At 43.3% G+C, this 16,202-nt stretch overlaps 1 protein-coding gene across 1 annotated transcript; it reads left to right on the plus strand.

Annotated features, from left to right (window-relative positions):
* Positions 1 to 4,274: 4,274 nt before the first annotated feature.
* Positions 4,275 to 7,652, plus strand: LOC146638360 (uncharacterized). The gene is made up of 2 exons (XM_085364049.1): positions 4,275 to 4,349; positions 7,038 to 7,652. Exons 1-2 carry the CDS (start codon positions 4,275 to 4,277, stop codon positions 7,650 to 7,652), a joined length of 690 nt encoding a protein of 229 aa, XP_085220175.1.
* The last annotated feature ends 8,550 nt before the right edge of the window (positions 7,653 to 16,202 follow it).

Below are 16,202 nucleotides of genomic sequence, written 5' to 3' on the forward strand. Positions count from 1 at the left end.
GCCAGCTGTTGCAACACTCCCCAGACAATCCAGAGAAGTTTATCCGACCCAATCAAAAGTACCTGCCCGGCGCTGCTTCATTTGTTTTCCATTAAAGCAATATTTCTCTGCACTTTAATACTGACACAGTGTGATAGTATTGATATCTTGCATCTTTGAAGTCAAGTTGCAGGTCTCTGTTGATGGATTTGCCCAGTTTTTATTATTGTGAATTCAATTTTTTGCTCTTTTTTTATTAAAGTAAATGCATTATTTAGATCTTGATTTTATTCTGGGAATAATGCTGACCGTGCACTCTGTTTCCAAGCGGTGCATCATATATTTACAAAATCACTTTCTCTGGGGAGCTACAAGCAGCAGTCATGTCGCAAAGTGTTAGTAACTTAGCAGCACCACAGAGGGACACACAGTATGGAATACAGCGCCAATCCCTGGAAGAAGAAAAATGAACAAGCAAACAAGAAAATAAAAAAAGGCAATCTGAGCTTCATATATTTACATAAGTATTACATAAGATCAAGTATTTGGGGGTTGTTCTTGATAAGACTCTGTCCTTTGAGTCTCATCGTGCTGCTACAGTGAAAAAGGTTCAACAAAGACTGTTTAAGGAGGTTGAGAGGTTTTAATTTTTCAACTGAAATGACTCTTTTTTACAAAAGTTTTATTGAATCTGTTTTAACCTTCTGTATCATTGCCTGGTGTGGTAATATGTCCCTGAATAATAAGACCAGACTTAGTAACCTGGTTATAGTGGCTGGTCAGATTTCAGGGAGATCTCAGGTCCAGCTCGTGGACTTTTATAACAGGCAGGTGCTGAGGAAGGCGAACTCTGTCCTGTTTTGTTCAGTTCATCCTCTCTTTAATGATTTTCAACTGCTTCCATCAGGTTGTCGTTATAAAGTGCCTGCAGTGAAGACAAAGAACACCTACTGCTATTATCATGGTTAATAACACTAAACCATAAGTGTTGTTGCCATTGCACACTGCACTTTTGTTGATGATAAAATTTTGATTGTTTTCTCAGGGCTTATTTTTTATTTTATGTGTGTATGTCTTGTGTTTGTTTGTGTGTTTTTTTCATATGTCTCTATGGACATTCTGCAAATCAATGTCCCATTGGGCACAATAAAGTTACCATTGACCATTGAAGTGATACAAATCAGTGCTATTGACCTTTTTAATGTGATTATCAAAACTGTCACGGTTTCTGACACTGCATTTCAGAGACAGGGATGATAAATTTGAGCAGATTTTCTGTCCTTAACTTTTTGGACCAAGCTCTGTGTTTGCATATGAACGATTACATGGTTATATTATGATTCTTTATGATGGCACTAAGTAGGAGCACGTAAAGGTTAAAGAGTAATGTACCAAGAACTGACCCTTGAGGAACCCCAGACTGATTTTTTGTTTGTGCAGCTCTAAAGCAACTAATAACACATCTTTACCGTACAGGTATGATGAGAATCAGGTGAGAACCTGACCTGAATGAAAACATGATCAACAGTGTTATTACTAATTACTGATTCATTTAGTAGCTGGTGATTATACGTCCTGTTTCATTCGGTGCAGGTGTCACTACATTTCTGAAGCCACAACCAAAAGAAAGAATAAAAAAGGTCCTTCACTTGACTGATCAGTATATTCTTCCAGACTTCAGATTTTACAGGAGAGAACGTGGCTGAGCTGTAGTTGTGATCTTGTCATTTCTTCGTGCACTCACAAATACTCAAAAATGTCAGCACACTAAGGTGAATTATGGAGTTCCACAGGGTGGTTCTGTTTACATTATACATGCTTCCCTTAGGCAGTATCATCAGAAGGCATAACATACTAGCACACACTGAGGTAAGCAGCTGTTCTTGGAGTGGGTGGTGTGCGTTTGAATCTTTTAGAGGAGGGGTAGCTCAGCAGGTAGAGTGTTTGCCCCATGATTGGACAGTCAGTGATTGGACAGTCAGTGGTTGAGGTACTGTTTCTACACACTGCTTCACTGAGTGAATGGGTTAATGCAGAGGACTAAGCAGTTTCCTATGGGATTAATAAAGTGTACATTATTATTATTGTACTTTTGATTGCTATGCAGATGATATCCAACTTTATCTATCCAATAGGCCAGATGACACAGACTAGTTAGTTAAACTGCAGGAATATTTTAAAGACCAAAAATGCAGATGACCTGTAATTTCCTGCTTCTAAATTTAGATAAAACTGAGATCATCGTACTCGGCCATAAAAGTATTGGCAACAGAGTGTATACCCTGGTCTCCAGTAACACTGTTTTTGACCATAATATGTCCTTCATTAAGCAAATATATAAGACTGATTTATTGCAATATGTACAATATGTCTAAAATTAGAAACATCCTTTTTCAGAGTGAAGCTGAAAAATTAGTTCATACTTTACATCATTATTATTGGGTTCTTTTAAAAGCTCCCTGGAAAGCTTTCAGTTGATCCAAAATGCTAGCGTGCTGATAGAGTCTAGACAATCGTATTGCTCCTAGTTTGGCTCCTCTTCATTAGCTTCCTGTTAAATCCAGAATCTAATTTTAAATCCTTCTCCTCACATACAAGCTCACACAAAGACTATGGAGGTATCTTTTAGAGGGGATGCACACAGGCAATGAAAACACTCAAAAAAAGAAAAAAGATCTTTTTGAAAATGCTTCCAATGTGAGACTATGGCCTCAAGCTGCAGCTGCCCCTACAGTGACATTTCACATGACCTTTTCAGTAAGTGTCACTGGGAGAACATTGCCTGTGGTGATTTGTAGTACTACATTTTAGGACTTTACACAATTACTGTGTGTTTAAGCCTCGACACATTCCTTGGCCTGCACTTGGGAAGATAATTGACTATCTTACTTAAAACGTGTGAATGTCAAAAGTGTTCATCATGGCTCCTTCTGACAGCACTGACACATACGTTTACGTTTTACAAGTCACACACTGGACTGTCAGTTACTCTTGTAGAATTAGCCATCACACGGGGGTAAACCCAGCTAAATGTGGCAGCAGGAATACCCCCCAGAGTCTCTCCAATGGAGCATGAACATTAATGCGTCTGTGAATACGATCAGCTGTTTCTCAAGTGCTGACATCGCCTTTCTTTAACATGGAGATTTGACAACAGGGACGAGTGAAGCAGCTACTTCATACAGCCCAGCTTCTGATATCAAAGTGACACATCCACGACTTTAATTATTACGAGTAAAATCGATCTCATTGTCGCTGTTGGGCAACCTTTACTCCAAAATCTCTCTGAAAGTTGGACCAACACCGAGATTTCACCCGTCTGCTAAACTCGAGTCAAAGTGTCATGTGACTCTTTACAGTGCACAGATGAACCCACTTTGCATCATGTAGTAAAGTCACAGCAATGTGACAGTCGGACCCACCAGACTCTGTACTGGAGTGTGAGCTGGACTGACCTCTGCACTTTAAAATCTCTTCTTATTTAGACAATAAAAGGAAACAGACAATGACAGGAATGCATTTGGATATTTTCACAGTCTTTCTGGATCAGTTCTAGTATTTATACAAGTTTACAAGGAGAGTCAAATCTTCCCCCAAAAGCCTTCATGTGTAAGAATGACACTCGTACACTGCAAGACTGGAAACTGCAGGACTTCTAGGACTTGTGAATATGGTGTTGAGGCCAGTTAAAAATGATTGCAAAACATCAACATGTGGTTGATGCTATAAACAGGCAAAACTAGTATATAAGTTTCTTTTTGCATTTGGTTCAGATATTTTAAGGATTAGGGTTTAGATTGTTTTCACAATGAAAGTCTGGCTGCAAAACACCAGAACACCTCTAGGTGTTTGCACATAGCTGTTGGTGAATGGCTGATTCTGTGCAGTGAGTTTGAACATTACATTAAAGTACAATTCAATAAAGCAGGAAATCTTCAAAAATCATCTTTTGTTTAACCTTTATTTAACCAGGAAGGTCCCACTGAGATTAAAAACCTCTTTTCCAAGGGGGACCTCGTCAAGACAGGCAGCAGCAAGTGTCTCACAGTTACAGAAATTACTCGGTTAAACACAGGCAGCAACAACACACATGCAAAAAAAATAAAATCAAATTAAATTAAATTCAGTAAAATTCAATAAAATTCACATAAATATAAAAAATCGGTTAAAATGACAATTAGTCTAATTGAAACAGTTGCATGTTATGGCCTCAAGGATTCGTAGTTTAGATTTAAAAGCACTTAATGAAATGAATTCAGTCATAAATTCATTTATGAATTTAAACTTGCTCCAAAATGAGTGACTGTAACAGGAGTGTGAACTGGCACAGTGTGAACTGGCACAGTGTGAACAAACGAGTGTTCTGCTCTGTGAGGTTTGTATTAACCGCCCATATAAACACCACTCTTTAAAAACACGTTCTTTCATGAATTTATCTGGAAACTATCCAGTTATTACATTTTGACACAAGGTCAACATTAAAGGATCATTGATTGAACATCTAAAATGATACATTGAAGGCTCATTCCCTGCAGCTACACAAGGACAGCCTGTTTAGCTTTTGAATCATTTATAATGCCGCGATGGATTTAGTGACAGAGGCTAAAAAAATAAAACACCACCATGCATATCTGTGAATGCACTAATGTGCTGCAGTTATAATACCAGAGTGTTTAAGGTCAAAACCTCTGAGGTGGTTGATTTGGCAACAGCGTTGGGATTAGCCCACTTTTCTTCACAGAGCAGTCAGGACCACAGGGAAGTGACATGGACAATATTCCCCTGTTATTCACCAAAATGAGCAAGAATTCCTGTTACCCCCCCGTGCCTTCTGGAGACCCCACTTCCCTGTGGTTAATTCACCCGACGGGCCCCCCCCCCACCACAAAAAAGCCCTTTTTACCAGAGAAACCAACTTTTGTGAGGATGAGACACGTTTTAGATATGAGACAGAAAACGCTTCATTTTCCTGCTCGTCTGTCTGTCTCCCCCCTCGTTGCTTTGCCAGCTTCTCTAATCACGCTTTGCCACTCTCTCGCCACCCCCACCCCCTCTCTTTCTTCAGATGCTTGGTTGCGAGCAATAGAGCACTGCCTCTCGGCTTTTGCAGGTTTTTCTGATTTTCCTGAAGTCCCTTTGATATGGAAATTAAATGACTCCACTCAATGTCAGAATAGCTGAGGCACAATCTCAGAGTTAGCAGTTTCGACACTTTCTGCCTTTTTTTCTCTTTTTCTGAGAGCAACACATTGCAGAGAGACACAAGCACAGTCAGATGATTATTGCACACTTTTGCTGAGCATTATTGAATTTGATATGTCCACCTGCACAAAGGGAACTTTTTCAAAAAAACCCCTCAGGGAGCAAATTTTGACAAACTCCAATTGTATCTGTAAGTCGCCTTCCCTGGAGAAAATTCGGCTCAGTTGCCTGAAATGTGACACCCTATAAAGAATAAAACAGAAATGTCGCAGTCTTAATGAGCTCATCTGAGCAGGACTGTTTGAAATCTGACAGCCGGAGCATGGAAACCTTAAGTGTTTGTTAGCCCTTCAGGCTAAACCCTGACTCAGAGAAAATGACTCAAGATAAAAGAAAATAGTCTTGAACTTTTTTTTAAAACATGGCACATATGGAAGCCTGGTGTAACATATTGCAGGATACTGATATCACAGGTGACACTGACTGCACATGTGGCAAATATGAGCTGCTGAAATGTATTTGACCTCAGGGCGTGCCTTGTTGAGGTAATGAAAATCTGAAATAAAACCATGTCATCAGGGAACCACCTTAATTTCCCTGTTCAGTTTAAAGTCTTAACTTTAACCTTCCCTGCTGCTCTATTTTATTACTGAGGACATTATAACTCTGGGATGTGACGGCACAGAGCGGGGTCCATCAACTACATGGCAATCAAGGCACAGGAAGTAACACTTGGCACCAGGTTCTATTTTAGTCAAATGTAACATCTTGTGAGAAAGGCTGGATTATTAAACACAAACATCCTTGTGGCTCAAAGCCTCAAGAAAGCAAAAGCTTACTGGATCTCAGAGGGTTTGTACTAATTTAATTAAACAATTAAATTGTTTGGAATATCCATCATCAAAGTGCCATATAAACTAAGAGGGACAGAACTCCAATGTAGGTCCTGTTTTGTAGACTCAGATCATCCACTCTGCTTTATTATTTTAGTTTGTTTCATGTTTTTTAATCAATATTTAGGGACATTTCCACACATCTAATCTAAACATTTCTATACAGAATCCCAGAATAGGGAAGTTTTTACAGACTGCATACAGTATGAATATAATCAGCGATATAAAAAAGGATGAGGCCTTGCTTTTCCTGGGTTTGTTGAGTTTTGACTTTTCCGTCCTTTATATAAGCAGTCGGAGGTGTGGTCCATGGCTCAGCTGCTCAGACCACACCCCGCTGCAATGGCTCCACTGCATGAAAGATGCAAACACCCGGATCACCCGGTGGTATCTGGCTTTACAGCCCTGTAAATTTCAGGAGATCCACAGGCCGGGGGCGCAGTTTTCTCTCCCGCTTGGGGGAGAAGAAGTAGGTTCGGCTGGATGTAGCCGCAGCTTCAGTCAGGGTTATGTGGCGGGGCTCAGCTGCAGGGGAGGGATGCCGCACTGAGCTCAAGGGGTGGTGCCAGGCAGGTGAGTGGACAGGTGGTGGTGATGACACTGACGAGCTCGCTACTGTTTTTAGAGACGCTGGAGTCGAGAGGTTTTCCTAGCTTTAGTTTTCTTTATGGTTAAAGCTATAGTTCACATTTATTCCTTGTTTCACTGTATCCTGCCCACCCTCTGTTCCCCATGTGTTCTGATAAAGTCTCCCGTTAGCAGTTCTCCTGTTAACGGGAGAACTGCTAACGGGAAAAAAAAAGTGCGATCGCCTTCGTTTGGCTCTCAGCGAAGGCGGTCGCACTTTTTCTCCTCTCCTCCTTACCCTTATCTTCCCTGCTTAGCCTCTGTGTCCTTGTCTTGTCTCGTGTGCATTACTTTCCCTGGAACAGTCTCTCACTGTTGTTCTCTAAAACCTAAAAGAGAATTGTGGATTTGATCAACTGGTCTTTGAATGCTATTGACACCCTTTTCTCAACGAGAAGTCTGGGCTCGGGAGAGCCCGAGTGCCCTGGAGGGACTTTCCCTGCTGGATACACGATGGACGGGTGGCAGAACTGGAGGGTCATGTGCCTGGCGGGACTGTCGATCGAGGACGCTGAAGATATCTATCTATTCGGAACCATGATAACAGGGTTCTTGCTGATCGGAGCTGGCTTGGCCCTGGTTTATCGGAGAAATAAGAGAGCGGAACCGGCTGTTCAAACCCCCCCAAGGCTGCCTGCTGGAATCGAAGCGATGGGACGAGGCGCGACCTCTCACAACGAATGCTGCATGGTTAACACCTTGGAGACGCTTACAGCTGCTGTGAAGGCTCAAAACAACACCATTGAGTGTATGGGGGGATACATCAGAGAGAGGTCTGCTCAGAATGAGACCCTTGAGCGAAAGTTGGATCACATCGCGGAACGGATCACTGCAGTTGTGAGGTCTCAGAATCAAAAGAATGACAACACCACGGAACAGAAGTTTGATACCATCATGGAGAGGCTCGCGGCTCTCCAACGGGAGATTGAGAGACCAGCGTCAGAGTGTTAAAGAGCAGCTTGAAATTCTCCTGAGCTGCTCGCATGAAAAATCAACAAAATCAACATCGTAATGCGGACACCACCACGGCGCCAGCTGCAGGCCCAAGGCTGGAGCCGAACAATCACTCCCTGATAACGACTGTGTGATGACTATTCTTCCCATCCCATGCAAGGCCACCTGGATTGGCTGGAGGACTGTTTACTTAGCCTGATAGGGCGAAGGACACTGTCTCAGCTGAACTATGGACACGCACACACATACACTTACACTGATAAGCACTCACTCATCCCCCCTCCCTTTCCAACGCCTTCGATGCTTGTTGCCCCCTGGGAACACGAGGCGGGTCTGGGCCCGCGCTGGAGTCGGCGCCGTTGCTAGGATGGCTGCTGCAGCCAGGCAACATGTGTTGCCTGGGATTACTCCTCATCCCCTACCCAACCCTGTGGCTTGTCATGTCTTCACAATGTTGTGCTGTGGACATTCATGTGCTTTTTTGTGCAGAGGAGTTTTTTGTTTCCTGTTCTCGTGCTGTCCTACCATGGAAGCACAGCATGAGTGGAGGTCTCTTTTTTTTCCTCTTGTACCTTCCCGTTGTTATGTACATTTCAGTGTTTTAAAATAAGATTTGGTATAATGTTCTTTGACCAGTGATCTGTTTGATTAAATTTTGGCAACGCTACCGATCTCCGACTTGTAAGCCCATGTGATGTCTGTGTTATGTGTGTAAGGTCGGGGGCGGGGGGGGGGTCCCATTTCACTGCAGGGCAACCTGCTTGTGACAAATAAAGCTTTGATTAATTGATTGATTGATTGATTGTATTGATTTTTACTTTTTCATTTTAATTTAATTGCTTAGTGCAGAAAGCAATGCTGCTCATTATAAAGAAGCAAAACTTTCATCAACTCAGAGTTTCGTTATCTGCACTGAAAGAAACACACAATAGAAATATGCTGTTGGAAGTGATACTCTGATTACAATCAGCATAAATGCTGCCTGGGCAGGCCAAGATGAATTATTTGACTTTTTTCTTTCGTCCAGCAGGTTCAGGAGAAACGTCTTCCCTGAAGCTCTGACCTGGTGAACTCCACACTACAGCACTAAGCATTTTTGACTTTGCTTTTATTGCTGTGCTAATCACTCCTGCACAGGCTGAACGTCTTCAGGTTATTATTATTTATACACCAACAAACAAATGTACATGCACTATGCCATCTTTGCTTTACCTGCAACAGTTCCTTTCATATTCTGTCTACTGCATCTTTACACCAAAGTAAAGGCAAACTAATCACCTTGAAGTGAAATATGATTGGTGAGATATTGCATTTTGTCACACCATTTATTTTAAATTTGTAGTTAAATTTAGTTATTATGTAGTTATTTTCTGCATTCTATTTGTCTCTTATCAAATATTAATTTTCATTTTTTTGCATTTACTTTATCACCCACGTGATTCCCATCATCATGCAGTTATTACATCCAGCCCTGAGTTATGTGTTATTTCCATTTTGAAATAAGATTGAGAAAGTAAAAACATCCTGAAAGTATCTTCTTTCAGAGAAGCCTCCGTGTGCAGGTTAAGGTGGATGTGGGTGTTTGTACAGGTTCAGGTGTGGGTGTAAAGCTGCACTACACTCTGATTTGGCCTGGCAGAGTTTAAGATGAACGAGAGGACTCATTTGTGGAGGAAACAGCTTCAAGTTCTGGCTCCGGCCTCTGCAGCATGGACAGGCTGCTGGATGAGCAGCAGCTACAGTTAGAGGAGGATTTTTTTCTTTGTGTGCCTGAGATTTTATTTATTATGTTTTAGTCTTGAACACATTCAACATAAATATTCAGCATATTTTATTGCTAATGATAATGTACATTACATGTCATTCTTATGTAGGCAGTTTTCCCTCAACCATTTGCACATATTGCCAGTTACTTTAATACATCACAGTAATTTTCAGGATTGTCCTGACTGCACATAACCTGATTATATGAAAGCTCCATCACAAGGCCAACAAACATTTGAAAGACGTTCCAGCACTGAATCAGAACACTGTGCTACTATGTGTTCTTGTATCCACTCTGGTGTGATTCATGACTGTTATTACACAGTTATTTTAAAAGTAGAGTTTAGATCTGGGGCACAATGTCATTTTCTTCTAAGGTGCACAAGCACGATGCCAAGTCTAGATAAATGTAACCTTTTTTCACCCATATATTTGGTTTCAAAAGGATATTCTATTTCAAGAGTTATCTTTTATTATGTACCTTTAAATCATGTGTTTACAAAAGTGTATTCTTTTACAGTCTCAATTAAAGTGGATGGCCTAAAGAAGAAAGAGTCTAAAAACTACTTTCATTTTTACAATAAAAGGATTTACCTGAAGGTAAACTGCAAACTGTGCCCAGGACAGAAACAACCACATAATGCTGCAAACACAACTTTGGCTCTTTACAATCACCTTCATAGACAGAAGAAGCTGAGGGACTGAGTGAATGCAGACCTCATCCAGCAGCTAGACCCTGAACTTCAACAGGTAACAAACGGATGAGCAGCTAAACTATAAACTACAGTTACTTGAGATATTGACAGTTCTCTGAGAATTCAAAGTATTAACTAGAGTAATGTAGTATCAGGCAAAAAAAAGGGTTAAAAACACTCTTTTCTTACTTCTGCAAGTTCATACTTGTTCTAGGATTGCATACATGTTTTTGTTAGAAGGTGTTTCACTTTGTCTTGGTTCTATTTAGTTTTTCTTTTTGCTCCTAACAAGAGATGTCAAGAAATCTTCGAGATGTCTGTTAGAAATCCCTGGAGACTCTGTTCTGTTGGTTACTTTAAAAACATTTGTTTCTTTAAAAACAAATACACTGCACTTTGTATTAAGGTAAAAGGTCAAATTTGGACTATCATGAACCCTGTAGTTCAGTCTGGATCAACGTAATCACTGGCACATACAGAACCTAATGACAGCTTAAAGGAGCGAAAAGTTGTAACGTATATGGGAAATGCTCGTTTTTAGAGGTATTTGGTGAAGTACACAGAAAAACAAATCAAAAATTGTCTGAAGGATGTTGTTAAAAACCTGCAAATATATTTTTTATAGTTTAGTTTTGACTTAGTTCAGTTTTACAGTGTGTGCGTCTCAGCTGAGGCACACAGCGGCGTTTCTCTCTCTCTTCGATTACCTTGCTCGTCCCACTCTTCAGTCTTTTTCTTCTCCCTTTCTGTTACTTTCTGCCATGATCCTCGTCACTCTTTTCCACCTCACAGTCTCTCTTTTATCTCATAACTTCTATTTTCTGCTACGCTACCATCACTGTTATTCTCCGTTCATGTCCCTCTTCAACAACTAATCATTCTCATTGGCGTTATCATCGCACTTCTTATCTGTGGCGCTGACATAACCGTCTGTCAAATCAAGTGGGAGCCATGCTGAGAATATATGCTGTTAAATGATTCAAAACTAATATGCTCACCGTTACACTCTTTCATTCATTTTCCATCCTCCTTCTATCATCTCATCTTCTCTCACAGATACACGCTACTCTTTAAATCCCATCCTCTGTAGCCTCCCTATCTTTACAACCACTTCTAGCTTTTATCTGCCATTACTTATTTTCATATTCTGTAGGTTTGTCTTAGTATTTGTTGGTGTTACTAGTACAAATCACAGCTGACACCTCAGGCCCTCCAAGGTTTGGAGGCCTATCTCCACCTACCACCACTTCCCCTGCCGGTGGCGGACTCCCTCAGGTGTCGGTGCGTTGGTGGTTCCTTGTGTCTGGGGGTGGGCGTCCAGGTACACACCGGCTCACTCCTTGGCGGCCGCTTACCGGGGCCTGGAGCCTGGGGCTCGCTCGGGCCCCTTCGGGGGTGGGATGCCCCCGGCCTCTCGGCCTGGGGCTCGGTCACTCAGGCACAGCTGGCGGCCGGCGGAGCTCACGGGCGCGTCACTGCAACTCCCCCTGGCTTCTGCTCCGCGGCTGCTGAGTGAGCCCTCATCTGGGACTCTCCTCAGCTCTTACTGGAACAGTGGCGCGGCTGCCCCTCTGTTGGTCTTCCATGGTTTCTTGTGTTCTGGGGGCCTCTGGATGTCTGGAGATTTGATCTCCTCCATACCTGCTTCACACCCTGGAGGACGGGGCTGTGGCCCCCCCACACTCCCTAGCAGATCGTTACATGGAGAAACCTTTGGAATACAAGCGCGCTGATCCACACAGGTATGCACACGGGTGTTCACTGCTCGTAGACCCAAATTACACCTTTCTTGGCTGCTACTTCGAAGCACATCTGTCCTGCGTGCTGCACAACAACATTGAATATTTAGTATTTACTGCTGTTTACACTTAGCTAGATTAATGCGATGGTGTTGTGTTTAGTATGTTGCTTTGTTTTTTTTTGTTTTTTTTGTCTTTTTTTGCTTGTTTTCTATTCTTCTCTCAACAGGTGATCCAGGAGATTTTTATTTTTTTCTCCCCCCCTTTCTCACTGTCCCTCTCCCCTTCTGTTTTTCCTTTCCTTCCTCTTTCTTTCTCCCTTTCCTATCTCTCACTCATGTCTGTCCCATCTGTAACATCTGAAAATAAAATATAATAAATAATAAAAACAAAGATCGACCAAATGGACCAATACGGCAATGCCACAATGATCCATTTGGCAAAGTAAATCCATTGGGTATCCTTGTTGGTCTTCAGACAACAATTCTGATGGCTAAAGAACCAAATGGGACAGGCAGAAAGAAAACAAAAAAAACAAAAAAACAAACAAATCACAGCTGACAGACAAGAAATATTCCTTTTTTTTTTTTTTCTTTTTTTTTTTTTTTTTTTTGTGTCCCGTTTGGATCTTTAGCCATCAGAATTGTTGTCCAATTGTTGGCCAAGAAAGATGCCAAGCGGATTTATTTTACCAAGTGGATCATCATGGCCTTGCCATATTGGTCCATTTGATTGACCTTTATTATAATTATGAATTTATTTTATTTTCAGTTGCTACAAACGGGACAGACATGACTGGGGGATAGGACAGGGAGAAAGAATGAAAGAAAGAGAGGGAGAGAAAGAAAACCAAAGGGGAGAAGAGACGGTGAGAAGGGGGGGAAGAAAGAAAAACAAAAAAACAAAAAAAACAAAACACCTGGGTCACCTGTATGGAGAAAAAAAACAGAAGAGAAAGCAAACAACAAAGAGCAACATAATAAATAAAAAAAACGGCACCATCACAATAAACTAGCTAGCAGTAGATACTAAATAATAAACGATATTGTGCAGCACGCAAGATAGACAGCGCACAATGTGCTTTGAGGCAGCAGCCAAGAAAGCTGTAGTCCGCGTCTGTGAATACCCGTGTGTACACCTGTGTGCATACCTGTGTGGATCAGCATGCTTGCATTCCAAAGGTTTCTCCATGTAACGATCTGCTAGGGAGTGTGGGGAGCCACAGCCCCGTCCTCCAGGGTATGAAGCAGGTATGGAGGAGATCAAAACTCCAGACATCCAGAGGCCCCCAGAACACAAGAGACCAAGGAAGACCAACAGAGGGGCAGCCGCGCCACTGTCCCAGTAAGAGCTGAGGAGAGTCCCAGATGAGGGCTCACTCAGCAGCCGCGGAGCAGAAGCCAGGGGGAGTTGCAGTGACGCGCCCGTGAGCTCCGCCGGCGGCCAGCTGTGCCTGAGTGACCGAGCCCCAGGCCGAGAGGCCGGGGGCACCCCACCTCCGAAGTGGCCCGAACGAGCCCCAGGCTCCAGGCCCCGATAAGCGGCCGCCAAGGAGTGAGCCGGTGTGTACCCGAACGCCCATCCCCAGTCACAAAGAACCACCAACGCACCGATACCTGAGGGAGTCCGCCACTGGCAGGGGAAGAGAAACATTCCTGCTTGTATATGATGAAGTCCTGTTTCTAACTTTCTGACCTATTGTTTCTGTGGCTTCTTTCTCTGTCTGTTCTATAGACAGTCAGGACTTGGGATGAATCAGAGAGGAGAGAGCAGGTTAGTAAGGATGTTAGAAGTCGAGACAAGTCAGCTTTATTTGTATAGCATGTTTAAAAGACATCCATATATACACAAGCATACTCTTATATACAAATGCATATGTATATATACAAATGCATATATATATACAGTGGGGCAAAAAAGTATTTAGTCAGTCACCGATTGTGCAAGTTCCCCCACTTAAAATGATGACAGAGGTCAGTAATTTGCACCAGAGGTACACTTCAACTGTGAGAGACAGAATGTGAAAAAAAAAATCCATGAATCCACATGGTAGGATTTGTAAAGAATTTATTCGTAAATCAGGGTGGAAAATAAGTATTTGGTCAATAACAAAAATACAACTCAATACTTTGTAACATAAGCTTTGTTGGCAATAACAGAGGTCAAACGTTTACTATAGGTCTTTACCAGGTTTGCACACACAGTAGCTGGTATTTTGGCCCATTCCTCCATGCAGATCTTCTCGAGAGCAGTGATGTTTTGGGGCTATCACCGAGCAACACGGACTTTCAACTCCCGTCACAGATTTTCTATGGGGTTGAGGTCTGGAGACTGGCTAGGCCACTCCAGGACTTTCAAATGCTTCTTACGGAGCCACTCCTTTGTTGCCCGGGCGGTGTGTTTTGGATCATTGTCATGTTGGAAGACCCAGCCTCGTTTCATCTTCAAAGTTCTCACTGATGGAAGGAGGTTTTGGCTCAAAATCTCACGATACATGGCCCCATTCATTCTGTCCTTAACACGGATCAGTCGTCCTGTCCCCTTGGCAGAAAAACAGCGCCATAGCATGATGTTTCCACCCCCATGCTTCACAGTAGGTATGGTGTTCTTGGGATGCAACTCAGTATTCTTCTTCCTCCAAACACGACGAGTTGAGTTTATACCAAAAAGTTCTACTTTGGTTTCATCTGACCACATGACATTCTCCCAATCCTCTGCTGTATCATCCATGTGCTCTCTGGCAAACTTCAGACGGGCCTGGACATGCACTGGCTTCAGCAGCGGAACACGTCTGGCACTGCGGGATTTGATTCCCTGCCGTTGTAGTGTGTTACTGATGGTGACCTTTGTTACTTTGGTCCCAGCTCTCTGCAGGTCATTCACCAGGTCCCCCCGTGTGGTTCTGGGATCTTTGCTCACCGTTCTCATGATCATTTTGACCCCATGGGATGAGATCTTATATATATATATATATATATATATATATATATATATAAAAAAAACACCCAGCACGCCCCTGCGGGCGGTTTATCCTTCAAGCTCGGATCCTCTACCAGAGGCCTGGGAGCTTGAGGGTCCTGCGCAGTATCTTAGCTGTTCCCAGGACTGCGCTCTTCTGGACAGAGATCTCCGATGTTGTTCCCGGGATCTGCTGGAGCCACTCGCCTATCTTGGGAGTCACCGCACCTAGTGCTCCGATTACCACGGGGACCACCGTTACCTTCACCCTCCACATCCTCTCGAGCTCTTCTCTGAGCCCTTGGTATTTCTCCAGCTTCTCGTGTTCCTTCTTCCTGATATTGCTGTCATTCGGAACCGCTACATCGATCACTACGGCCATCTTCTTCTGTTTGTCTACCACCACTATGTCCGGTTGGTTAGCCACCACCATTTTGTCCGTCTGTATCTGGAAGTCCCACAGGATCTTAGCTCGGTCATTCTCCACCACCCTTGGGGGCATCTCCCATTTTGACCTCGGGACTTCCAGGTTATACTCGGCACAGATGTTCCTGTACACTATGCCGGCCACTTGGTTATGGCGTTCCATGTATGCCTTGCCTGCTAGCATCTTGCACCCTGCTGTTATGTGCTGGATTGTCTCTGGGGCATCTTTACACAGCCTGCACCTGGGGTCTTGCCTGGTGTGATAGACCCCAGCCTCTATGGATCTTGTGCTCAGAGCTTGTTCTTGTGCTGCCATGATTAGTGCCTCTGTGCTGTCTTTCAGTCCAGCTTTGTCCAGCCACTGGTAGGATTTCTGGATATCAGCCACCTCCTCTATCTGCCGGTGGTACATACCGTGCAGGGCTCTGTCCTTCCATGATGGTTCCTCGTCTCCCTCCTCTTTCTTGGGTTTCTGCTGCCTGAGGTATTCACTGAGCACTCGGTCAGTTGGGGCCATCTTCCCAATGTATTCTTGGATGTTCGTTGTCTCATCCTGGACTGTGGTGCTGACACTCACCAGTCCCCGGCCCCCTTCCTTCCGCTTAGCGTACAGCCTCAGGGTGCTGGACTTGGGGTGAAACCCTCCATGCATGGTAAGGAGCTTTCTTGTCTTTATGTCAGTGGCTTCTATCTCCTCCTTTGGCCAGCCTATTACCCCAGCAGGGTACCTGATCACGGGCAGGGCGTATGTGTTGATGGCCCGGATCTTGTTCTTACCATTCAGCTGACTCCTCAGGACTTGCCTGACCCTCTGCAGGTACTTGGTGGTTGCAGCTTTTCTAGCGGCCTCTTCATGGTTCCCATTCGCCTGCGGGATCCCCAAGTACTTGTAACTGTCCTCTATGTCTGCAATGTTGCCTTCTGGTAGTTCAATCCCCTCAGTTCTGACTACCTTCCCTCTCTTT

Source organism: Diplotaxodon limnothrissa, linkage group LG2 (genome assembly GCF_057381915.1).
Source record: "Diplotaxodon limnothrissa isolate DT_005_m linkage group LG2, D_limnothrissa_male_GT1.1, whole genome shotgun sequence".
In the NCBI taxonomy this organism is placed as follows: Eukaryota; Metazoa; Chordata; class Actinopteri; order Cichliformes; family Cichlidae; genus Diplotaxodon; species Diplotaxodon limnothrissa.